Source organism: Phragmites australis, chromosome 21 (assembly GCF_958298935.1).
Source record: "Phragmites australis chromosome 21, lpPhrAust1.1, whole genome shotgun sequence".
Classification (NCBI taxonomy): domain Eukaryota; kingdom Viridiplantae; phylum Streptophyta; class Magnoliopsida; order Poales; family Poaceae; genus Phragmites; species Phragmites australis.
In genome coordinates this window covers 21,654,164-21,678,305 of record NC_084941.1, presented here as the reverse complement: position 1 = coordinate 21,678,305, position 24,142 = coordinate 21,654,164, and the positions used below count along the sequence as shown (strand labels likewise).

Below are 24,142 nucleotides of genomic sequence, written 5' to 3'. Positions count from 1 at the left end.
CATGGTAGGAACGTCAATTGTAATTTAGTATTGAGATTATATCAGTTGTCCCTGCAATATAGTCAACAAGTACACACTACACAAGAAATCAATATAGAAGACACCATATTAATGATGGCAGCTTAGAAACCATCACTAATGTTATATCAGTGACGGGTTCAATGACGACTACTCGTTACTACTGTAACCCCGGGCTGGGACTCTGTCAAGACTCGTCACTAATATCAGAGTCATTAATGATAGATTGGATATAAACTTTTTTATACGGAGTCGGATGGAGACAAATTTTATACGAACATTGTACAAATCGACGGGATGTACAACTTTGTTGTTGATAACTTTTTTATTTAAAGCCATATAGATGCCTAAATAATTATCCAAACATTTGAGATAGATGTCTAAATAATTGTCTAAACATAAAGTCAAAAGAATAAATTTTAACATATTCATCGGGTAAGACTATGAGGTGAGATGATAAGGAAGCTTCGCACGAGGGGGAGATTGCCGATTCGAATTCCAGAAAATGCACAGGCACGTAATTTGCATGGTTCAAGTGAGAGCGACTACGGGAGCCGTGAAAAAGTTTCCTTTTTTTGTTTTTTAAATACACCAGTCATTGATATACAGTCATAAGTGACGGATAGAGTTCAGACCCGTAACTAATGATTGTATATCAGTTAGGAGTCTGGACCTAACCTATCACATATGTACAATCAGCAGTGACAGATCGAGTCTAAACCTGTCACTAATGTATGTAATTATTAACGGATTCAAACTCATCAATGATGAGTTCACATTAGTAACGCGTTCGAAGTGACACTAATAAGAGTTATCATCCGTCACTAATAAACTTTTGTGATGTAGTATAACTTTGTATGAGTCATCATGAAAATAAGACGCTTCTTTTCTGAAAAGCACGGGAAGAACAAGAACATGATGGATGTTTTATTTGATTATTTTTTGGATTTTCAAGGTTACTAAATTATTCCCAGAGTAGAGATCTCTAGCTAAGCACTAGCCTTTCACTATAAAAAACTATTTTTCGAGACATTTAGGGTAAATTTTTACAGGCGGTTTATTTAAAAAACCACGTGAACAATTAGCGAGGGTTTCCTGCGGTTACGGACCGCCTGTAGAAATATATTTTCACAGGCAGTTCCTTATGTGAACCACCTGTAATAATAGATTATTATCACAGATGGTTCATATAAGGAACCACCTATAAAAATAGTCATTTCCACGGGCAGTTCCATATGTGAACCGCCTTTGAAAATAACCATCTTTTAAAAAATTCATAACTTTTGTGTATGAAGTCAGATGAGGAAAAAAATCTATATGAAAATTGTAGCTCTCGATCAGATATACAACTTTGTAATTGACATTTTTTTATTTGAAGTCATTTAGATATCAAATAATCGTTTGAAATTTTAAATGATTATTTAGGCATCTAAATGACTTCAAATGAAAAACTTTTCAACTACAAAGTTGTAGATCTCGTCGAGGGCTATAATTTTTATATAAACTTTATCCTCATCCAATTTCGTATGAAAAAGTTATAAATTTTTTAAGATAAACTATCACTCATTTCCACATACGGTTTCATATGTAAATCGCCTGTAGAAATGATCACATTATCGCAGGCGGTCCGTTTAAGAAATCGCCTGTAAAAATGGGTGATAGCTTACTTTTAAAAATTCATAACTTTTTCATATGAAGTCGGATGACGATAAAGTTTATATGAAAATTGTAGCCCTCGACGAGATCTACAACTTTGTAGTTGAAAAGTTTTTCATTTGAATTCATTTATATACCTAAATAATCATTTAAAGTTTTGGATTGCAGATATTAAAAGAATTACATATGCTCATATGTTTAGTAGTCGTTCTTTGGTGTGATGGTGGGGAGGGTTCGCGCGATCCGATCGGTTTCGAGTTCGAGTGCCAAAAACCGTGTGCATGTGTATTTCGCGCGAAAAACACGTGACTTGTGACTTGCGACGTCGCGACCGTGTGGGCTTCCTAAATTTTTTTTTTGCTTTTTTATAATTAAAAAAGATCGATTGAGGGACCGATTATCGCAGACGGTCCGTTTAAGGAACCGCCTGTGAAAACCTATTTTCACAGGCGGTTCTTTAAGTGAACCGTATGTGGTAATAAATTTCCACAGGCAATCACTTTTGCGCCTTTGAAAATCATTCATTTTTACAGGCCTTCGATCGCAAGCGAGTGCACTAAACGCCTGTGAAAACGAGTTATCACCCGCTCTTGAAATAATTTTTTAGTAGTTTTTTCCCCTTCCGATTTATCTCGAAAAGGTTCGTTTTCTGTTTGCGAATGTTATTGAATTCGTCATTAGTTACAGCAAATAAATTGAATATCTAAATTTATTGGACACCGGAGAAACCAACAAAACCACCATGGTTAGGTGGCAGCTGTTCCAATCCGTCGCTTTCATTGAATTCAACATCGGCTTCTTATCGTCCACGTAAAGCACGCGAATTGTAATGATTAGAACGAAAAATTCAGAAATATTCTCTCTCCCTCTCCCCACCCCCCGCCCCCAACCCAAAAGAGATAAACACAGAAAAAAAGACAAGTTGGGATGGAGATGGTTGTATCTGCAGTTGCAGGTGACCTACTTAATCGATTCATGTCCTTCTTGATCAGCAAGTACCAAAATGAAGAGAACTTAGAGGAGAAGATGGAAAGGCTGCAAGATCTCCTTATTAGAGTTCATATGGTCGTCGAAGAGGCCGAGGCACGATACATCACCAACTCAAATATGCTACTTCAGCTCAAGAAGCTTGTGGAGGTCATGTACCGAGGATACCATGTCATGGACACCATCAAGTATAGGAACCTTCACAACTCAAGGACTGAGAAGGAGGTTAGCATCTTCAACGATTTGTCCTTAACCACTTCTGTAAGTCGATATAGTTGCAAGAAGAGCGGTTCCATTAGTCATGGTCTTCAGAGTACTTTGGATAATTTAGAATCCATTGTTTCTAATATGAAAGAGTTTGTATTACTTCTTGGGGGATGTGAACGCATGTTCCATGGCCCCTATGACACATATCTTTACATCGATAACTTCATGTTTGGTCGTCATGTAGAAAAGCAGCAGATCATCAACATCTTACTGCAAGATAATCTTCCTCCCTTCACTCCAACAGTACTCCCAATGATAGGCGGTAGTAGAGTCGGTAAGAAAACTCTAATTGCACATGTGTGCAACAACGAGAAAGTCAGGTCACACTTCTCTTCTATCTTGCACTTGAATGGTGAAAACATTGGAAGAATGGAGCATGAACCTTTCATGACTGGGAGGTCCTTGGTTGTGGTTGAGTTTTCTACAGATGTCGATGATGAGAGTTGGCTGAAATTTTATTCATCAGCAAAACAGATGGGAAGAGGAAGCAAGATCGTAATCATAAGTAGGATTGCAAAGATATCGAGGTTCGGGACAGTAAAGCCTGTTCGTCTGAATAGCTTGTCGAACGAGGAGTATAGCTACCTCTTCAAGGTTCTCGCATTTGGGAGTACAAACCCGGAGGAACACCCTCAGTTAGCATCAATAGCAAAGGATCTAGCAGTGGCCTTGGGAGGATCACTCGTCACAGCAAACGTGTATGCTCATATGCTGAGGAAGAATCAGAATGTTCGCTTCTGGCTCAGCATACTAAAAAAATACAGGAATATGGTGGAGAACAACTTCTCAGTGTTCGGTGAGCATCCAAAGGATCTTATGGACAAAGGTCATCCTGTGGATATAACCAGACTTGCATCAACGTCTGCTACACTACACCTCATGCCTCCTCATAGCGAAATCGATGATCCCAAAAGGGAACTGCCGAAGGTGATGTTTGGAGATCTGTTTGCTGGTACAGCTGTTCTACCGAAGGAGGAGTTTGAGTTAGTCTCGGGGGAATCTCGGATCCCCCCTTACAAAAGGTTTGTTAACCTTGCTACATACTGTGACGAGGAAAAGATCTCTCAGCATCGTACAGAATCACCTAGCAAGAAGCGCCAACGTTTAGATAAGTAACATGGTAGGAACGTCAATTGTAATTTAGTATGAGATTATATCAGTTGTCCCTGCAATATAGTCAACAAGTACATACTACATAAGAAATTAACATAGAAGACACCATATTAATGATGGCAGCTTAGAAACCATCACTAATGTTATATTAGTGATGGGTTCAATGATGACTACTCGTTACTACTGTGACCCCGGGCTGGGACTCTGTCAAGACTCATTACTAATATCAGAGTCATTAATGACGGATTGGATATAAACTTTTTTATACGGAATCAGATGGAGACAAATTTTATATGAACATTGTACAAATCGATGGGATGTACAACTTTGTTGTTGATAACTTTTTCATTTAAAGCCATATAAATGCCTAAATAATTATCCAAACATTTGAGATAGATGTCTAAATAATTATCCAAACATTTGAGCAAGAAAAGTCAAAAGAATAAATTTTGACATATTCATCGGGTAAGACTATGAGGTGAGATGATAAGTAAACTTCGCTCGATGGGAGATTGCCGATTCGAATTCTAGAAAATGCACATGTGCATAATTTGCACGGTTCAAGTGAGAGCGACCACATGAGCTGTGAAAAGTTTCCTTTTTTTTAAATACACCAGTCACTAATATATATTCATAAGTGACAGATAGAGTTTTGACCCGTCACTAATGATTGTATATCCGTAACAAGTCTGAACCTGACCCATCATAGATGTACAATCAGCAGTGACAGATCGAGCCTAAACCTGTCACTAATGTATGTAATTAGTAACAGGTTCAGACTCGTCAATGATGAGTTCACATTAATAACGCATTCGGAGTGACATTAATAAGAGTTATCTTCTGTCACTAATAAACTTTTGTGACGTAATATAACTTTGTATGAGTCATCATAAAAACAAGACGCTTCTTTTCTGAAAAGCACGGGAAGAACAAGAACATGATGGATGTTTTATTTGATTATTTTTTGGATTTTCAAGGTTACTACAATCATTCCCAGAGTAGAGATCTCTAGCTGAGCACTAGCCTTTTCCCCTTCCGATTTATCTCGAAAGGTTCGTTTTCTGTTTGCGAATGTTATTGAATTCGTCATTAGTTACAGCAAATAAATTGAATATCTAAATTTATTGGACACCGGAGAAACCAACAAAACCACCATGGTTAGGTGGCAGCTGTTCCAATCCGTCGCTTTCATTGAATTCAACATCGGCTTCTTATCGTCCTCGTAAAGCACGCGAATTGTAAGGATTAGAACGAAGAATTCAGAAATATTCTCTCTCCCTCGATCCCACCACCCCCACCCCCCACCCCAAGGAGATAAACACAGAAAAAAAGACAAGTTGGGATGGAGATGGTTGTATCTGCAGTTGCAGGTGATCTAGTTAATCGATTCATGTCCTTCTTGATCAACAAGTACCAAAATAAAGAGAACTTAGAGGAGAAGATGGAAAGGCTGCAAGATCTCCTGATTAGAGTTCATATGATCGTCGAAGAGGCCGAGGCGCGATACATCACCAACTCAAATATGCTACTTCAGCTCAAGAAGCTTGTGGAGGTCATGTACCGAGGATACCATGTCATGGACACCGTCAAGTATAGGAACCTTCACAACTCAAGGACTGAAAAGGAGGTTAGCATCTTCAACGATTTGTCCTTAACCACTTCTGTAAGTCGATATAGTTGCAAGAAGAGCAGTTCCATTAGTCATGGTCTTCAGAGTACTTTGGATAATTTAGAATCCATTGTTTCTAATATGAAAGAGTTTGTATTACTTCTTGGGGGATGTGAACGCATGTTCCATGGCCCCTATGACACATATCTTTACATCGATAACTTCATGTTTGGTCGTCATGTAGAAAAGCAGCAGATCATCAACATCTTACTGCAAGATAATCTTCCGCCATTCAGTCCAACTGTGCTCCCAGTGATAGGTGATAGTAGAGTCGGTAAGAAAACTCTAATTGCACATGTGTGCAACAACGAGAAAGTCAGGTCACACTTCTCTTCTATCTTGTACTTGAATGGTGAAAACATTGGAAGAATGGAGCATGAACCTTTCATGACTGGGAGGTCCTTGGTTGTGGTTGAGTTTACTACAGATATCGATGATGAAAGTTGGCTGAAATTTTATTCATCAGCAAAACAGATGGGAAGAGGAAGCAAGATCGTAATCATAAGTAGGATTGCAAAGATATCGAGGTTCGGAACAGTAAAGCATGTTCGTCTGAATAGCTTGTCGCACGAGGAGTATAGCTACCTCTTCAAGGTTCTCGCATTTGGGAGCACAAACCCAGAGGAACACCCTCAATTAGCATCAGTAGCAAAAGATCTAGCAGCAACACTGGAAGGATCGCTCATCACAGCTAACGTATTCGCTGATATGCTGAGGAAGAATCAGAATGTTCACTTCTGGCTCAGCATATTGAAAAGGTACCGGAATGTGGTGGAGAACAACATTTCGGTGTTTGGCGAGCATCCAAAAAATCTTATGGACAAAGATCATCCTATCGTTATAACTAGATTTGTGTCATTGTCGTCTTCATCACAATCATCTACTACACTTCGCCTCATGCCTCCTCATAGCAAAATCGACGATTCCAAAAGGGAGTTGCCCAAGGTGATGTTTGGAGATCTGATTGCTGGGTCAGCTGTTCAACTGGAGGAGTTTGAGTTAGTCGCGTGGGACTCTCGGATACCCCCTTACAAACGGCTTGTTAACCTTGCTAAATATTGTGATGAGGAGAAAATCTCTCAGGATCATACAACATCACCTAGCAGTAAGCGCCAACGGTTAGATAAGTAACATGAAAGCTACAAATCTTAATTGTTCCCTTTAGTATGAGATTATACCAGTTGTCCTTGAAATGTAGTCCGCCAATGTAGCTTCGTATGAGTCATCAGAAAAGTCAAGAAAACAAGTCCTTGTAATTTTGTGTTCATTGTTCAAAGGAAGTAGTTTTCGGTGACACAATTTTCTCTTCTCAATTCAAGATAACGAGCTTTGACGGTACATCGGTCTTTTCTAGCCACGTACAAAGGTTTTCCCTTTTTCAAGCATTATCTACTCATGCACATCATTTTCAAGCACCGAATCGATTTTGTCCGTCCTTGTGTATGTATGACATGTGTGTTATGGTTCTGAAAAAGAGTTTTTTTAATAAATAACTCGGCAAAACACAATTTTTAGTTATAGTAAATAAAAATAGACTGTAAATACAACACATCTAGTAGAAAACAGCTAATAAAAATAGACTATAAATACAACGCATCTAGAGTAAACATGACGCCATGCTAGTGAAAAGGGGTCTGGTTTTATACATTCGGTCGAATCATCAAAGCATTCTGATAATTTTGACGTATCTGAGAAAAAGTTAAAATATGTCTTGGTTTACTTATACTGAGTGATTGATATTGGTATTTATTTAGTTTGATGATCTTTAGTTTTGCATGAGTTTTGATGTGATTTAAATTGATTTGGAATTTTATTTGAGCATATTGATTATGGACTAACTGGAATTAATGTTGTAGATATGTGTTTGCTTATATCATAGTGTGCAGGTGATAGATGCAACTTAGGGTGTGTTTGGTTCATGGTATGATGGTGGATGGGATCCCCCTGTTCATGTTTTTTTGTTGATTCTGGTGTTTGGTTGCTGGATCGGTACCTGGCGAGGTCATCCCACCAAAGCGAATATTCATTCAGATGCCGGATGAGCGCAACCCCCAAAAAAAAGCCGGATGAGGCCGCCCACTTCGCTCCACTCATCTCGTGACTCGTGTTCCCATCACCTCTCCATACTCATCACTCTTCATCTCCTCGCGTCCTGCGACTCTGAATCCCTAGCCGCCTCTCCTCCAAAGGATGGGCCCCGCCACTGCCCCCCTCCCTCCTCCAAAGGACGGGCGCCACCGCCTGCCCCCTCCCTCCCCCAAACAACCCTCGCCACCGCCGGCCCCCTCCCTCCTCCGAAGATCTGTCATCGCCGCTTGGGCATTGTCGCCGGCCCCCTCCCTCCTCCAAAGGACGGGCGCCTCCGCCGGCCCCCTTCCTCCCTCGAACAACCCTCACCGTCGCCGGCCCTCTCCGTCCTCCGAAGGTCCGTTGCCATCATCGGCCCGCTCCGTCTGCAGTCGGCCCGCTCCTTCCTTCGAAGATCCGTCGCCACCGTCAGCCCGCTCTGTCTACTGCAGCCCGCTCCATCCTCCAAAGATCCCTCGTCGGCGCTAGCCCGCTCCGTCCTCCGGATATCCGTCGCCGTCGTCGTCTCGCTCCCTCCTCCGTCTTCTTCAAGCACCAGTACGTGCACGCCGCTATTGCAGATCTATGTCTATGTGTGGTTTTAAAGCACTGAAGAATCGAAGAATTGAAGTGCTATTTTTGTGTGATAATTGAATAGATATACATAGGAATATATTTTGAGAGTTCTTTTTTTTAAGAATGAGAAGAGAAGTGGATATTTTTGCTTGATCTGTTTCATTCAAGATGTGGAACAGAATGGAGGTGCATGCTATTGGTTGCAAGTTGCGCGTTAGTGTTTATTCCGTTGCGGGGGTTAGAAATGTGAAGAAAGGGCGGCACGGTTAGTGGAATAAATATTCATCTTGTGTTGCATTGCATATGTAAAGTTTGTTAAAGGTTTTCTGAACTTGTGTGCATGTGCCACCTTACCTTAACTTTTGCCATGGAAGATCTGTAAATCTGATTTTGTAGCTGCCATTTCATTTAATTATCAGTTAGTGTAAGTAAAAGCTTTTGTACTGATGCTTTTGGACTGCAATTACCAGTGCAAGGTACATTACATTATCAACTTCACTAACTGATGCTTTTGGACTACAATTGTCTGCATTAAATTTAACTGATGCTCTTCCAAACTAGAAAACTCTGGAATATGCTAATCTCAACCAGATTGTTTCACTACTTAAATGATGCCTTGAATGATGCAAAGCTGTGATATATACATATCTGTAGTTTTGCTTGGATGTCAGTACCAATACGATGCTATCTCATTGTATGTTACAATCTTGTATTGTAGATGGACAAGAGGAGAAAAATGTTAATTTTTGGCGCTACGGCATATATTACTGTTTCTATCATGGCCTTAGTTGTTGAGTTGAGAAAAAGGAAAAGGAGAGCATGTATTACATATGGACCAATAGAAGAAAGGGATATGATAAGAATGGACTATCTAAACAATAAAATATGGAAGAATGATACAACTTGTGTGAGCATGCTTAGGCTTGGTAGAGCACCTTTCTTCCGGTTTTGTAAACTCTTGAGGGACCGTGCCTTGCTTAAAGACACTATACATATGTGTGTTGAGCAACAAGTAGCGATGTTTTTGAACACTATTGGACACAACCTTAGGAATAGGTTAGTTGGCACAAATTTTGGTAGGTCCAGTGAAACCGTTAGCCGTTATTTCAAATTAGTTCTCCACGCCATTGGTGAGCTATGAAATGAACTTATTAGGCCACCTTCGTTGGAGACCCCAACTAAAATCGAAGGAAACCCAAGGTAGGATCCATACTTTAAGGTATGTGATTGAGGCAAAATAAACATATTTTTTCAGTTTTTAGGCATAAATTTGTATGGTTCATATTGATTTTGGATTTAATTGTTCACCAAATAGGATTGTGTTGGAACTATTGATGGTACACATGTAAGAGCATCCGTTTCTAAGGATATGGAGCCTTCCTTTCGTGGTAGGAAGTCATATGCTTCTCAAAATGTGATGGCGGCTGTAGATTTTGATCTTCGGTTCACTTATGTGTTGGCTGGTTGGGAGGGGACAGCGCATGATGCTCTAGTATTACGTGATGCTTTAGAACGTGAAAATGGCCTACATGTCCCACAAGGTAATAGATTAACTATGTAGCTCCATTTGTAAATTTCATTTCTTTCTATATAGCAATGTCACCTATTTGTGCCTCATATGTTAGGAAAATTCTACCTAGTTGATGCCGGATATGGAGCCAAACCTGGATTCTTGCCTCCTTTTCGTGGTGTGAGATACCACTTGAATGAGTGGGGGAACAATCCCGTGCAAGATGAGAAGGAATTGTTCAATCTTAGGCACTCATCTCTGCGTGTGACCGTAGAGCGTGCATTTGGGTCACTAAAGAGGAGGATCAAAATCCTTGATGATGCCACTCCATTCTTCCCCTTTCCTACTCAAGTAGACATTATTGTAGCTTCCTGCATTATTCATAATTGGGTTATAGATGACGGGATTGATGAACTAATCATACCAGACATCGATTGGCCATGTAATCCCAACCTCGCTTCATCATCAAGTGGTCAAGCAAGTGAACATGCATACATGGTTAATTTCAGGCAGCAAATTGCCAACCAAATGTGGGAAGACCGGCAAAACTACCATGAAAATTAATATGTACTATTGTATTTGTATTATTCTCAAGAACTATTGTATTTGTATTGCTCTCAAGAACTATTTTATTTGTATTGCTCTCAAGAACTATTGTATTTGTATTGCTTTCAAGAACTATTTTATTTGTATTGCTCTCAAGAACTATTGTATTTATCATATCTGTGCATGTGTTTTGCTGCTATGCTATTAAACATCGCAATATGTGTTGCAATGAATGTAGGAGATGAATCTTGAGCTAACTGGGGAAAACATGGGGGGACAACCTTTGGGGAGTGGCTTTGTATGATCTTTTGTTACTATGTTGCTATCTAGTCAGTGATTGTGAGCATTAATATGAAGTATGTAATAGTTATGTCTATGTTGTCAAATATGAGCCCATGTTTTATATTTGCTATTGACATGCATGTGTGAATTTGCCTACCTCTGTTTCATTTTACCTAAATACACTCATCTCTTCTGAAAGAACTGATATGATCATTGCTTGTTCTCTCACGCAAGTATGCTTGTAGTGTGGCCGTTCATTTGAACTGAATACACACAAGTGTATTGCTGTCTCATTGCACTACTATAGCAGCTCATTGAACTGAATACACGTAGGTGTAGTAGGATAGCAGCTCATTGCAGTGTGCGTATTCAGGTGGACAGAGAAACAATCCATTTGGCGCCGAAAATAGATGCAATGGTAATTACATGGTAATAGCATTGGAAATTCAATTTATGGAGTTACCTTCAGAATTAAATGGTAAGTTCACCAAAAGGTCATCACAACCAACTCAGGTCATCCTATTCAACTAACTAAACAGAAAATTGTCTCATCCTATCCACTTTAATCACACCAACCAAACAGAAAACTAGCTCGTCCCATCCATCTAACCAAACAGAAAATTGAACCATCACATCCTGAAAAACAGGGATGGTCCTATCCCATCCATCTTTGCCCTCCAACCAAACGCACCCTTAACGGTCGATGGCGGGATGATCGGGATCAAGCGGAGTGCTTGGTGCCGAACGATTAAGGAGGCCAGGCGGAGTCAAGAGAGATCCTAGCAGAACACGTGGAGGTCAAACAAAGCATGAAAGATGGATGGAGACGGCATGTTGACAAAGTCAAGTGAAGGGAATGACAATGCAAGTGACAAGATGGTTCGAGGGATCGGAAGCGGAAGAGACTTGCCGGTGATTAGGATCGCATGATAGAGTATACGCGTCGACATCGAAGCGCTTACTTAAGGTGTAAGCAAGGCAGCGAGTCACGCTTTGAAAATATATACTTGTTATTGTTGATGATTTCTCTCGCTACTCTTGGCTTTTCTTTCTTATGAGCAAGGATGAAATATTTTCACACTTTCGGAGATTGACTTTAAGATTGTTCAAAGAACTTTCTGCTACATTAAAAGCAATTCACAGTGATAATGGCACCAAGTTTAAGAACTATCTCTTTCATGCTTTCTATCTTGAGCATGGTATTAAGCATCAATTTTCTGCCCCACACGTTCCTCAACGCAGAATGGTGTGGTTGAGAGGAAGAATCGCACTTTGGTAGAGATAGCTAGGACGATATTCGATGAGCATAGGACTCCTAGGAAGTTCTGGACTGAGACCATTATCACGGCGTGCTACATCTCTAATCAAATTTTTTGTCGCTTGATCTTGAATTTGATTTCTTATGAGTTGTGTTTTTGGGAGGAAACCAAAGGTTTCGCATTTGAGAGTTTTTGGGTGTTGGTGCTTGTTGGAGGATTAACTCCTGTCGCAGGGATCCTGAGAGACCCCTTTTTAGAGATTCGGCCGGGGGGATGATCCTGAATAAGTTAGTCAGAGAAATAAATGGAAGTGGATGTAAACATAACGGCCGGTGGTGGGGGATGATTGACCTAGTGCAAAGGGAAGTAAATGCACCGGAGTTTAGACAGGTTCGGGCCGCATGGAGGCGTAATACCCTACTCCTGTGTGGATGCAATAACTGTCCTAAGGGAGATCGCTCAAGGATGTAGTTGATTACAAGAGTATTGTGTCTAACTAAGAGCATGAGGCTCCTTATTCTTGGGCAGGACCACGGTTTTTCTCTTGGGGCTTCAGTGCTCGATGCTTATGGTCTCTTCTTTGTTGGTTGCCGCCCTCTTTTTTCCCTTTTTTTTTGATCGCCCGTTCTCTTCTGTGTGCCGACTCTTTTATGCACTCGCCGGCTACGACATGCCCCGAACAGGAAGGAGGGGGCACAAGTTCCAAGACACCACGACTGAGAAAGGCGTCATCATTTCCTATAGGCGAAGTGACCGGGGAGGTGGAAAACGCGGCGCGCGTCCGGTCACTTGTCACCATAACGCCCTGGCAACGGGCGCCGTTGAGAGGGCCCACCGGGCAGCCACAGAGCCACCCGGCGTGCCCGCCCTGTCTTGTTCCTCTGCCACGGCAGGGCGGCAGGCGAAATGCCTTGATTCTGGCGATGTTATCCCGAGACACACCGGATAATACGGGACGGGACCCGTGCAATTAATAACCCCATGCCCCTCTGCCAAAGCATGGCAGGAACTGACGCTGCGGCGGGAGCAGTTGGATGTGTCAGGCCACGCGCGCTCATTTAATGCGGCCTTGGACCTCTGACGGGCGGACACCTCATCGGTGGGCCCCTCGGGGGCCTCTCTGGGTCGTCGGGGAACCGAGTACTCGGGGGTATTGTTCACCTCCCCGAGCACTCTCCCTCGGGAATGCCTATCTTTGTACGAACCTTCGGGGAACCGAGAGCCCGGGGGCTGCCACATGCAACCCCGAGCACTCTCTCCCGAGCACTTTCGCACAGATCTTTCGGGGAACCGAGAGCCCGGGGGCTGCCACGTGCAGCCCCGAGCACTCTCTCCCGAGCACTTTCGCACTGGCCCTCGGGGAACCGCGCGCTCGGGGACTGCTACGAGCACTCTCTCCCGGAACTTAGCCCTTCTGATCATCGGGGGACTAGGGTGCTCGGGGGCGACCGGGCACCTCCCCGAGCACTTTCTTCCCGGTGCTTAGACTCTGCGGGTCATCGGGGAACTGGGGTACTCGGGGACCAAAGACTGTGGCCCCGAGCACCTTCTCCTGGAACTTGGACTTTCCTCACTTCGCAAGAGGGACCTCATGGGATGATGACACTTGGCGGACGGCTGGCCTGGCCTTGGGACTCAGGGACCCCCGGTTCCTGATACACCGACAGTAGCCCCCGGGCCCATTGGCAGGCGATGGCACGAAGACTGCGGATGGGCCCTCCGTCACGAACGAGGCCGAGGCTGGCGTGGACGCCACATGGCAAGCTTTCAAGAGGTGGCCCTTTAGACCCGGGCCTCTGGTACGGCCCAACGGGGAGACGAGCGGACGCGAGTCCACACAACTCCTGAAGGGCATGACAACGGGACGGGCGGCACGCGCGGCTGCCGCGCAGATCGAGGAAAATACACCTGGCAACCGCTGACGCCGCACGACCAGCGGGAGATTCGCCTGGCAGTTGCGTCAACCGAGGAAACCGTCCCGCCGAGTGCACCGTTGGCAGGAGACGTTTGAATTCTCTGAGATATAAAAGGGGGAGGGGATCGATCCGCCTCCCTCTTTATGCTATCTTGTGATCTTGCTCTCGTTTTCTTCGTGCTCTGGAGCCCTTAGAACTCCTTTAGGTGACCAGAGCGCTTCTCCTCCTTCCTCTCCACCACCAGACAACCTCCCCTTCCGTCGAGATGCCGAGAGCCGGAGGAAGCCACCGTGACAGGACTCCGGACAGCGTGCTGCCGGAGTCTCGCTTGAAGAATGAGGAGGCGGCGGATAAAGTCAGGAAGCTGCTGGTCCCTGAGGGCCAGCAGGGAGCCTCGGTGGTGACACCGGCGAACTTCCCGCCAGCGACGACCATTCCCGGGCACATCGTCTTGTTCACGTCTTTCGTGGCAGCGGGACTGGTGCCGCCGTTCTCAACGTTCTTCCTCCAAGTCCTCGACACCTACGGCATCCAGTTGGTGCACCTGAGCCCCAACTCCGTCGTAGTGCTGGCGGTGTTCGCGCATCTGTGCGAGATGTTCGTGGGAGTGGCGCCTTCGGTGACGCTTCTTCGACACATCTTCGTCCTGCGGTTGGCCGGGAAGAAGAGGGGGTACTCCACGGCGGACGTCGCGGGGTGCTGCAATCTTCGGCTGCGAGACAGCCTGGGGGAGCAGTACATCCCCCAAGTGCTGCGCAGCAAATGGGAGGAGTGGCAGCGGGACTGGTTCTTCGTCGACATCGACCCCCATGATCGTCTTGCCCTATCGGAAGTGGCGGCGGAGCCCCAGAAGTCGACGTGGGAGGTGCCGCCGCCGGAGGACGCGAGGTTGAAGCCGGTGTTCGAGCGCATCAGATTCCTGCGTGACTCCGGGCTGACCTCGGTAATGGTGGTGGCGGACTTATTGCGTCGCCGCCTGGTGCCCCTACGGGAGTGGGCCCGGTCGTGCTGGCTCTACACCGGGCCTGAAGATATCACCCGGACCCAAATCGGCGCAAGCTGGGACCTAGGCCTAGCGAAGCTGAGGCGCATGACCCGAGTGGTGACCGGCGTGGAGGACACGAGCCGGGCGGAGCTCCCGTGGCCGGAAATGGCGCTCTGCGCTAACCCCGAGCGCGCGGCGATCTTGGCGAAGCTGCCAGAGTTCGACGCCCAGGGGCTCGTTGACCGGCCGAGGAGCCGGAGCCCCGAGGCCCCCGAGCTCCCTGGGTTGGATGAGGTGGCCAGCGAGGAGGCCGCGAGCAGCCCGGTGTAGGCCGGTGGCCCGGGCGCCGCGTGCAGCGAGCCGCAGGCCAGTGGTGGAGCCGCTGCGGGCAGCAGCCGCCGCACCGGAGAAGAGGGCACTGCCGACAGCGCAGTGGCGACGGCGCCGGGAGACCGAGGGAAGCGCCCCCGAGTCTACATCCCCGCGCCGGAGTCCCCGCCGTCGCCATCGGCAGCGGCGGCGTTCCCGGTCTTGGAGCCGCGCCTCGTGAGGATGGGGCCTGACCCGACGCCTGGAGATCATGCGGCGGCCCCGCCAAGCCCCCGGCGGAAGAGGAGACGGGAGGATTCCGGGCCGGCACTGCCAGGCCCGGAGTTCAGGCTCCCAGCGGCCAAATGGCAGTACCAGGGGACGACGATCGCGTAAGTTTCATTCTTCGCTCTTTCTTGGGCGCTCTCCGCCCGAACTAAGCTTCGGTTTTGACCTTCGTCTGTCTCCTGCAGGCCACCCATGGGCGCCGCCGTGGTCGAAGGAGCGCCGGCGCTGGCGCCAGCGCCCGAGCCAAGCTGGCCGGCGGAGCCGAGGCAGTCAGACGCGGCGTTGGCAGGGGGGCCAGCGGACGCGGCAGCCGAGGCGAGGACGGTGGAAGCGGCGGTCGAGGCGGGGACGCAGCCATCGCCCGAACCCTCGGCGCCGGTGGAACCTACCCCGGGCATGCAGAGCCCAGGGCGGATGATGGCGGAAGCAGTGGCCTTGACGGGGCCAGCGGACGCGACCGCTGAGGCGGGGACGCAGCCGTCGCCCGAGGGCCTGACGCCGGTCGAACCTACCCCGGGCATGCCGAGCCCAGGGCGGATGATGGTGATGGAACCCTCGGGGACTCCGAACCCCCCGGAGGCGGATCGCGAGGAAGCCAGCGCCCCACCGGCGCCCGACCGGCCTGCAGACCCCTTCCTGGCCGCGATCGAGGGCGTCCAGGTGGCGGTCGAGCGGCTGGGCGCGGCGGTGGATGCTAAGGAGGGGCAGCTTGAAGCGGAGCGCGCCAGGCTGGACTCGGAGAGGGCGCAGCTTGCTAACGCCAGGGAAGAGGCCCGCGCGGCAGCTGCGCGAGAGCAAAAGCTTTTGGAGGATACCCACGCGGAGGTCACGCGGGAGCGAGAGATTTTGAAGACCGTCCGCGCCGAAGCTGCGCGGGAGCGAGAAGACGCCTCCCGCCTGGTTGAGGCATCGCAGCAGCAAGCTGCCGAGGCCCTTGCCAGGGAGGGGCAAGCGCAGGAACGGGAGGAGGCGGTCGCGGGTCGTGAGAAGGCGGCGGAGGACCTCCGGGTTGAGCTGACCCGTCGAGAGGGCGAGGCCGATCGGACGCGCGCCAGCCTCCAACGTTGGAAAGATGAGCTCCAAAAAATTGAAGGAGATAACCGACGGTGGGAGGAGGACGTCTCCATCCGGGAGGTCGACAACGAGATCACGGCGGCGGATCTGGGCGCCCGGGAAGACTCGCTGACCCGCCGGGAGGGGGAGGCTACCGCAGCGACGGCGACGGCCGTTGCCACCAGGGAGGAGGAGAACGCTAAACACGAGGCGGAGCTGACCACCCGTGAGCGGGCTTTGTCCGAACTGGTGGCGCAGACAAAGCAAGCCGCCGGCCCCGCAACCGACGCCGGCTCTTCTGGCGCGGCCGGGGGCCAGGGACTCGAGGAGCAGCTGCGGGCCGCGCAGGAGAAGCTTGAGGCTGCCTTTGTCTCGCGGGTCAACCTGCAGCAGATGTTGGAGGATGTACTCCGGCGGATGCGGCGGGCCGTGGAGAGGGCCGGCCTTGGGCGACTCGTCGCGGACGAGAAGAGCGATGCCCCCGGACGACACGTCCTGGGGCTTCAACAAGTCTGCGAGTGCCTCGAGGCGCTACCCTGGGCCGTCCAGGAGCTTGCCGCCCGGGAAGGGCGCGGATTGGCCCACGCGGTGGCCGAGCACGTCCTGGCTTGCTACCAGAGCAGAGACTCGAACTTCCCGCTGGAGCCAGCGCGGGAAGGAGTAGTCGAAGCCGAGGGAGAGGCCACCCGGGAAGCGGTTCGGAGCACCGCTGCCGAGGTGGCGGCCGACTTCAGGAGGGAAGTGCCGCCGCCGCCAGCCCCCGGGGATGGCCAAGACGACTCCGACGCCAACTCTGCCTCCGATTAGGCTTTTGTAGTAGTTTCCTCTTCTTTTATTTTTGTCTTGGCTGGATGTAAATATGGGAGTGATCCCTTAGAAATGATTGTATTCTCCTTGTGAATATAATGGAAGCTTTTCTTCGGGCTCGCAACTCCGGTGTTCTTGAGTACTTAGCGTTTTTTCTGATGTTTTTCCTTGAAGCCCCGGGGAGTACTCAGTCGGACCGACCCTGACCTTTCCGTCCCCGAGAACAAAGTCATCCCGATCGTCTTTCTTGGCGCGTTCAGCCCCCGAGCCCTTGCGAGTCCGCATCGACTAAGTCAAGAGACAAAGACACGAACTTCCTTGCTCGGGAGATGGATCGATCCAGCACGGAACACGCCATGATCGGTGAACACTTTTTCACCTTGCGACCACTCAGTCAGTAGACCAGAGACACGCACGGGCGGGAATGCGACCAAGAGTCCCCATGGTTCGGTGGTGCCCAGGCTTAAGACGGACCGAACCGAGCACCGACAGCATGCCCCTGAGGCCTAGGCTCCGGACTACTCGAGTGGCTCGAGCGATAGGATTACCCAGGGCGCCCAGGGACTCGGTAGTGCTCGGGGCCCTTAAAAGCGGACCGAAAACCACGACCACCATGAAAGACTTCGATCGGATATTACCGCACGTACGGTACACCTTTCTACGGACCGTTCTGTCGTTCTAGGGAAAAGCGGACACACGGTAGGGTTTTGTGCGCGAGGAGACCATCTCACCGGGCAGATTAGAATACGAGGGCCCCCGAGGATGACTCGGGAACAAAATACTATTGAACGTAAACTCATCTGAATTTAATCACTCACCGGACAGCTGTCGGCCCTTCGGCCGGCCGATCCAGGAGGAGCGTGCGCTCCGACCTCGGGGTGCCCGGGGGCTTGGTTCCTTCAGCCGGGGCGCCCGAGCGTCAAGGGGCACACGAGGAGCCCGGGGTCGGGTGATCTCGACCGCTCATGCTTAAGCGGTAGGACCACTCGCGGTCCCTTAGGGCTGAGCAGCGACCTAGGCATCAAGGCCCTCGCGGTCGAGCTGCTTTTGCTTTGGTTGTCGACCTGTGACTTAAGAGAAAATAGGGAATTTCTTTGCTTGGTGCGCTCTGTTAGTGCGGTACTTGTTATAGACTGCTCTCGTTTTTGACCCGAGACCTCTCGAATACCCAGACCGGCGGACAAGAGCGGGCAGAGGCATAGCCCAGAGGTCCTATGGTTTGATGGTGCCCAGGTATGACAGACCAGACCAAGCACCGATAGCCCGCCCCTGGAGCCTGGGCTCCGAACTACTCGAGAAGCTCGAGCGATAGGATTACCCAGAGCGCCCAGGGACTCGGTAGTGCCCGGGAGCCTGCCACGACACCGAACACCACAGCCTACCACATCGGACATAAGTCAGCGGCAGCTGCCCGCATGCATACCGATCAGGATTCTTTTATCAGCGGGGAAAATGAGAGAGCGAACTTTTCTCGCACAACTGAGCACCTCACCAGACAGATTAAAACATATGGAATCCAGAAAAATGAAATTGACACACGATTGCATATTAACATTTACACTGAATTGACAAATTTTACAAGGTTGGGTGACTTACCCAGCTAGTGGTAGCCCCCGGTCAACTTGGGCGGGGGGGAACCCCCGGCCTGGTTGACCTAAGCCGCGAGCATAGCCATCTACGGATAGAACTTGCGCAGGTGCTCGATGTTCCATGGGTTGGGAAGCGGCTGCCCATCCTCTACCGCCAACCTGAAAGAACCTTCTCGCGGGACCCCGATCACGGTGAAGGGACCTTCCCACACAGGGGATAGCTTATTCTTTAATTCGCGCGACTGGACGCGTCGGAGAACTAGATCCCCCACCTCAAAGGACCGTGCCCGGACGTGACGCTGGTGATAGCGCCGCAAACTTTGCTGGTACCGAGCCGCCCGAACGACGGCACGCCGCTGGCGCTCTTCCAGGTAGTCGACGTCGTCGCGCCTCTGCTGCTCTTGCTCACCCTCAGAATATGCATGCACCCGAGGGGAGCCTAGAGTGAGCTCGGAGGGGAGGACCGCCTCAGCGCCGTACACGAGGAAGAATGGAGTCTCCCCGGTGGCGTGACTTGGCGTAGTCCGATTAGCCCATAGCACGGCGGGCAGCTCGTCCACCCATCCCTTCCCGTGCTTTGCGAGCACGTCATAGGTTCGGGTTTTGAGACCCTTCAGTATCTCAGTGTTGGCGCGCTCAACTTGCCCGTTACTCCGAGGATGAGCGACGGAGGCGAAGCAGAGCTTGATGCCAAGGTCTTCGCAGTAGTCCCTGAACAGGGCACTCGTGAACTGGGTGCCGTTGTCGGTGATGATCCGGTTCGGGACACCGAAGCAACTGGTGATGCCGCGGATAAACTGGAGCGCCGTGTTCTTGGTTACCTTGATAACTGGGGCCGCCTCCGGCCACTTGGTGAACTTATCGATGGCGACGTAGAGGTACTCATAGCCCCCAATTGCTCGGGGGAATGGACCCAGAATGTCCAACCCCCAGACCGCGGAAGGCCATGACAGGGGGATGGTGTGAAGAGCCTGAGCTGGCTGGTGAATCTGCTTTGCGTGGAACTAGCACGCCCTGCAGCGCCGAACCAGCTCGGAAGCATCCTGGAGGGCTGTAGGCCAGTAGAAACCTTGCCGGAAGGCCTTTGATCACCAGCTGAGAGTCCCCTTTGACCAGTAGGCGATGAATCCCGAGGCCCACCGCGAACCGGAGGCCAGCGACGAGACCTTCATATTCCGCCATGTTGTTGGATGCGCGGAACTGCAGCTGCACGACGTACCGGAGTTCTTCACCCGTTGGGGAGGTGAGAACTACTCCGGCCCCCGCGCCTTTCAGCGTGAGGGAACCGTCGAAGTGCATGACCCAGTACTCGGGCGCGCCGTGCCCGGGATACGCAGAAATCTCTTCTGGGACGACCTCGGGGACGGGTGTCCACTCTGCCACAAAGTCGGAGAGCGCCTGGCTTTTGATCACCTGGCGACTGACAAAGTGCAGGTCGAATTCCGCCAGCTCCGCCGCCCACTTGACAACTCACCCAGTGCCTTCTCGGTTCCGGAGGATGGGTCCCAGCGGATACGTGGTAACCACCGAGACCTTGTGCGCTTGAAAGTAATGGCGCAGCTTCCGGGAAGCGATGAGCACGGCGTAGAGCAGCTTCTGAGCCTGGGGGTACCTTGTTTTGGCCTCCCGGAGGACTTCACTGACGAAGTACACCGGTCGCTGTACCCGGCGGGCCCGGACGGTGGCTTCACCCGAGGGGCTGATACAGCCCCCAGGCTCGACGGCATGGTTGGGGCTGGCCGGGTGCTCAGGCTCGACTCCCTGGTCAGGAGGAGCAGAGTGCTCGGACTCGACCCCCCGCTCGGGGGGAGCCGCGAGGACGGGTGAGTGCTTGGGGGCCGCCGGGAGCTGGGACCCAGCACCTGGCCCCGCGCACTCGTCACGCTCCACCACCAGCACCATGCTCACGACCTGAGGAGTGGCCGAAATGTAAAGCAGTAAGGGCTCGCCTTCAGAGGGAGCCACCAGCACGGGTGGTGAGGTGAGGTACTTCTTCAGATCGCGGAAGGCCTGCTCGGCCTCCGGTGTCCAGTCGTAATGACCGATCTTCTTCAGAAGCTTGAAGAGGGGGAGCCCTCGCTTCCCGAGCTTGGAGATGAAGTGCCCGAGTACCGCCATGCAGCCGGCGAGACGCTGGACCTCTTTGAGTCGAGCCGGGGGTCGCATCTGCTCGATGGCCCGGATCTTCTCTGGATTGGCCTCGATCCCTCGGCCAGAAACCAAGAAACCGAGGAGCTTGCCCGCCGGCACCCCGAAGACACACTTCTCGGGGTTGAGCTTGAGGCGGGTGGTGCGGAGACTGTTGAAAGTCTCGGCAAGGTCGTCGAGCAGGGTGGCGCGGTCTCGGGACTTAACCACGAGATCGTCGATGTAGGCCTCAACGTTGCGGCCAACCTGCGAATCAAGGGTAATGCGAATGGCGCGCTGAAAAGAAGACCCAGCATTGCGCAAACCAAAAGGCATAGACATATAACAGTAAGTCCCCACTGGGGTGGTAAAAAGCAGTTTTATTCGTCCTCTACGGCCATGCGGATCTGGTGATACCCAGAGCTTGCATCTAAAAAACATAAAAGATCACATCCCGTGGTTGCATCTACAATTTGATCTATGCGGGGCAAGGGAAAAGGATCTTTAGGGCAAGCCTTATTTAGGTCGGTGTAGTCCACACACATGTGGAGCTTGCCGTTGGCCTTCGGGACGATGACTGGATTTGCCAGCCAGTCGGGGTGGAGGACCTCTCGGATAAATCCGGCATTGAGGAGCTTGCTGACCTGCTCCCGGATGAATTCTTGGCTCTCGGGCGCCTGCCGTCGGACTTTCTGCTTCACCGGGCGCGCAGCCAGGTGGTGCTCAATCACCTCCCTAGGGATCCCGGGCATGTCGGACGGTTGCCATGCAAACACGTCGGCGTTATCCCGGAGGAAGGTGACGAGCACGCTTTCCTATTTGCTGCCCAGGTCACCGCCGATTCGGACGACCTGGGAAGCGCCTTCGCCCACCACGACCTCCTTCGTGGGAACAGAGGCGTCGGCGGCGAGTCGGGGTTTGGATGAAGAGGGTCCCGGGCCCCCTGTGCAGCCTTCGACTTCGGCCTGGGCTGAGACCAAAGCCATGTACGACTGCTCAGCGCAGGAAACGGCGCCGCCGGAGTCGGCAATCACGGAGATGGGGCATGCCGGGCCCGGCATCTTAACCGTGAGATATGCATAATGTGCGGCCATCATGAATTTGGCGAGCGCCGGACGCTCGAGAATGGCGTTGTAGGGGAGGGGGAGCTCCGCGACGTCGAAGAGGACGTTCTCCGTGCGGAAGTTGTCCCGACTCCCGAAGGTTACGGGCAGCTCGACCTACCCGAGGGGCAGGGAGTGCCCGGGCATAATGGAAGCGACGGCTTTAGGAGCCTGGAGGGCACCTGCAACTTCTCGAAGGCCTCCTTTGATAGGAGGTTGAGGCCTGCACCCCCATCGATCAACACTCTGCCGACCTTGACATTGCAGACGGTGGGGGACACCACCAGGGGTAGTCGCCCCACGGCCGCAGTACTCGCGGGGTGATCGGCCATGCTGAACGTGATCGGGGCGTCCGACCACCTCAGGGGCCTGGCTGCCTCTTCGCTTGGGGTTGCCGAGCACACCTCGCGCCGCATGGTCTTGATGCCACGCCGCGAGGAAGGCGTGTAGGCACCTCCGTCGATGAAGGTGACGGTATGTTCGGGCTCCTGGAAGCCGAGCTCGGCGTTGCCGAGGGCGGTCTCAGCATCGCCTCCCCCGCGGGACTCGTCGCGCTCCCTCTGGCGCTGCTCGACGAGACCTTTGACCGTACGACACTTCGTGAGATCGTGCCATCTGGTCTGGTGGATGGGGCACCATTTGCCTCGCTCGGGCCCCGCGGGAGCGGGGGCCCTCGCTGGAGCAGGAGCCCGGGCGGGAGCCGGGGCTCTCGTGGGAGCTGGTGCCCTCGCAGGTGCCGAGGCCCTCGCGGAAGCCGGGGCCCGAGGAGGGGCCCTGGCTGGGGCCCTCGCGAGCGCGGGCCGTCTATCGGCGGTTGGCCGGCGTTCTTGCCGGCGGTCGGGCCCTTGGACCGGCCTATGGGCAGGGCCATGGGCCGGTTCGACAGGAGAAGCTTCGCGCTTTCTTCTCTTCTTCTTTTCCCGCCTGTCGGAACGGGAAGAACTTGGCTGGTCGGTGGTGGGGCGCGGAGCATGCCACGCCCGGGCCTCCGCCGCCTTGGCGCACTTGTCGGCCAGTGCGAAGAGTTTCGCAGTGGTTTTGATTTCGTGCGTACTTAGCTTTTCGAGCATCCGCTCGTCGCGGACGCCCTGCCGGAAAGCGACGATGACAGCATGGGGGGCTATCCGCGGGATGGTGTTGCGGACCTGGCTGAAACGCTGGATGAAGCGTCGCAGCGTCTCCCCCTCTTGTTGCTTGACGGCATGGAGGTCGCACTCCAAGCCGGGGCGCGTGAATGTGCCCTGAAAGTTAGCCACAAACTGGTGGCAGAGGTCATCCCAGGAGCTAACAGATCCTGGGGGTAAGTTCATGAGCCACGAACGGGCAGAGCCCCTCAAGGCAACATGGAAATAATTTGCCATCACCTTTTCATTGCCCCCGGCCGCTTGGACGGCCGTAGTGTATATTTGGAGAAACTCGACAGGGTCGATGGACCCGTCGTACTTCTCCAGCAGCTCAGGGCGGAACTTGGAGGGCCATTTGACTCGTCGGAGTTCACTAGAGAAGGCACGGCAGCCGGTGCCGTACCCCATGGCACGAGTGGCATTCCTTGGCGGTGAATGCCGGCGAGTCGGGGATTCCTGGCGATCGTGGGCCGGAAAGGAGGAAGCATGGTCCTCAGCCTCAGCCTCCTGCCGGGTTTCCCGCTAGCGCTCAAGGGTGACACGTGCATCTTCGTGGCCCCTCCGCTCGTTGAGACGCAAGCAGAGGTCCTGGGCTTCGGACGCGGCCAGGGGGTGGCGCTCCGCCTGGAGGCCCCCCGGCCCGTGCGAACGTTGCCCGTTAATGAGCCGGTTCTGGCAGCGCCACGCTGGGTGGTGGCGCGAGAACTCCCGGCCAGCACCTGGCGGCGAGCAGTGCCGACCAAGGCAGCGACGTCTTGGATCCAGCGGCCTTCCGGAGTGTTCGACGTTGCCTGGACAGGCGGATGCCTAAGGAAAGCGTGCGCCGCAAGTAGCGCACTTCCGGGGCCGGCCTCGCCGAAGGCGAGCCTACGCCGTAGAGGCACCCGGCGC

The 24,142-nt window shown here is 51.3% G+C and overlaps 3 protein-coding genes across 3 annotated transcripts; all 3 read left to right on the top strand.

The window, feature by feature from the left end:
* Positions 1 to 2,534: 2,534 nt before the first annotated feature.
* On the top strand, positions 2,535 to 4,304 carry LOC133904127 (uncharacterized). The gene is made up of 2 exons (XM_062345619.1): positions 2,535 to 2,886; positions 3,113 to 4,304. The coding sequence occupies exons 1-2, from the start codon at positions 2,602 to 2,604 to the stop codon at positions 3,182 to 3,184; spliced, it is 357 nt and encodes a 118-aa protein (XP_062201603.1). The 5' UTR covers positions 2,535 to 2,601; the 3' UTR covers positions 3,185 to 4,304.
* Positions 4,305 to 5,316: 1,012 nt separating this feature from the next.
* LOC133903875 (uncharacterized) lies at positions 5,317 to 7,067 on the top strand. Its single transcript, XM_062345347.1, has 2 exons — positions 5,317 to 5,668; positions 5,895 to 7,067. Exons 1-2 carry the CDS (start codon positions 5,384 to 5,386, stop codon positions 5,964 to 5,966), a joined length of 357 nt encoding a protein of 118 aa, XP_062201331.1. The 5' UTR covers positions 5,317 to 5,383; the 3' UTR covers positions 5,967 to 7,067.
* On the top strand, positions 6,080 to 6,841 carry LOC133903233 (uncharacterized). The gene has a single exon (XM_062344544.1). The coding sequence runs from the start codon at positions 6,080 to 6,082 to the stop codon at positions 6,839 to 6,841; it is 762 nt and encodes a 253-aa protein (XP_062200528.1).
* Positions 7,068 to 24,142: the final 17,075 nt, after the last annotated feature.

What these genes read in the sequence shown, in the direction of transcription:
- LOC133904127 (XM_062345619.1), top strand. Translation starts at nt 2,602, where the DNA reads ATGGAGATGGTTGTATCTGCAGTTGCAGGTGACCTACTTAATCGATTC. An exon ending in ACTCAAGGACTGAGAAGGAG is followed by an intron (nt 2,887 to 3,112) that starts GTTAGCATCTTC and finishes GTCGTCATGTAG; the next exon opens with AAAAGCAGCAGATCATCAAC.
- LOC133903875 (XM_062345347.1), top strand. Translation starts at nt 5,384, where the DNA reads ATGGAGATGGTTGTATCTGCAGTTGCAGGTGATCTAGTTAATCGATTC. An exon ending in ACTCAAGGACTGAAAAGGAG is followed by an intron (nt 5,669 to 5,894) that starts GTTAGCATCTTC and finishes GTCGTCATGTAG; the next exon opens with AAAAGCAGCAGATCATCAAC.
- LOC133903233 (XM_062344544.1), top strand. Translation starts at nt 6,080, where the DNA reads ATGGAGCATGAACCTTTCATGACTGGGAGGTCCTTGGTTGTGGTTGAG.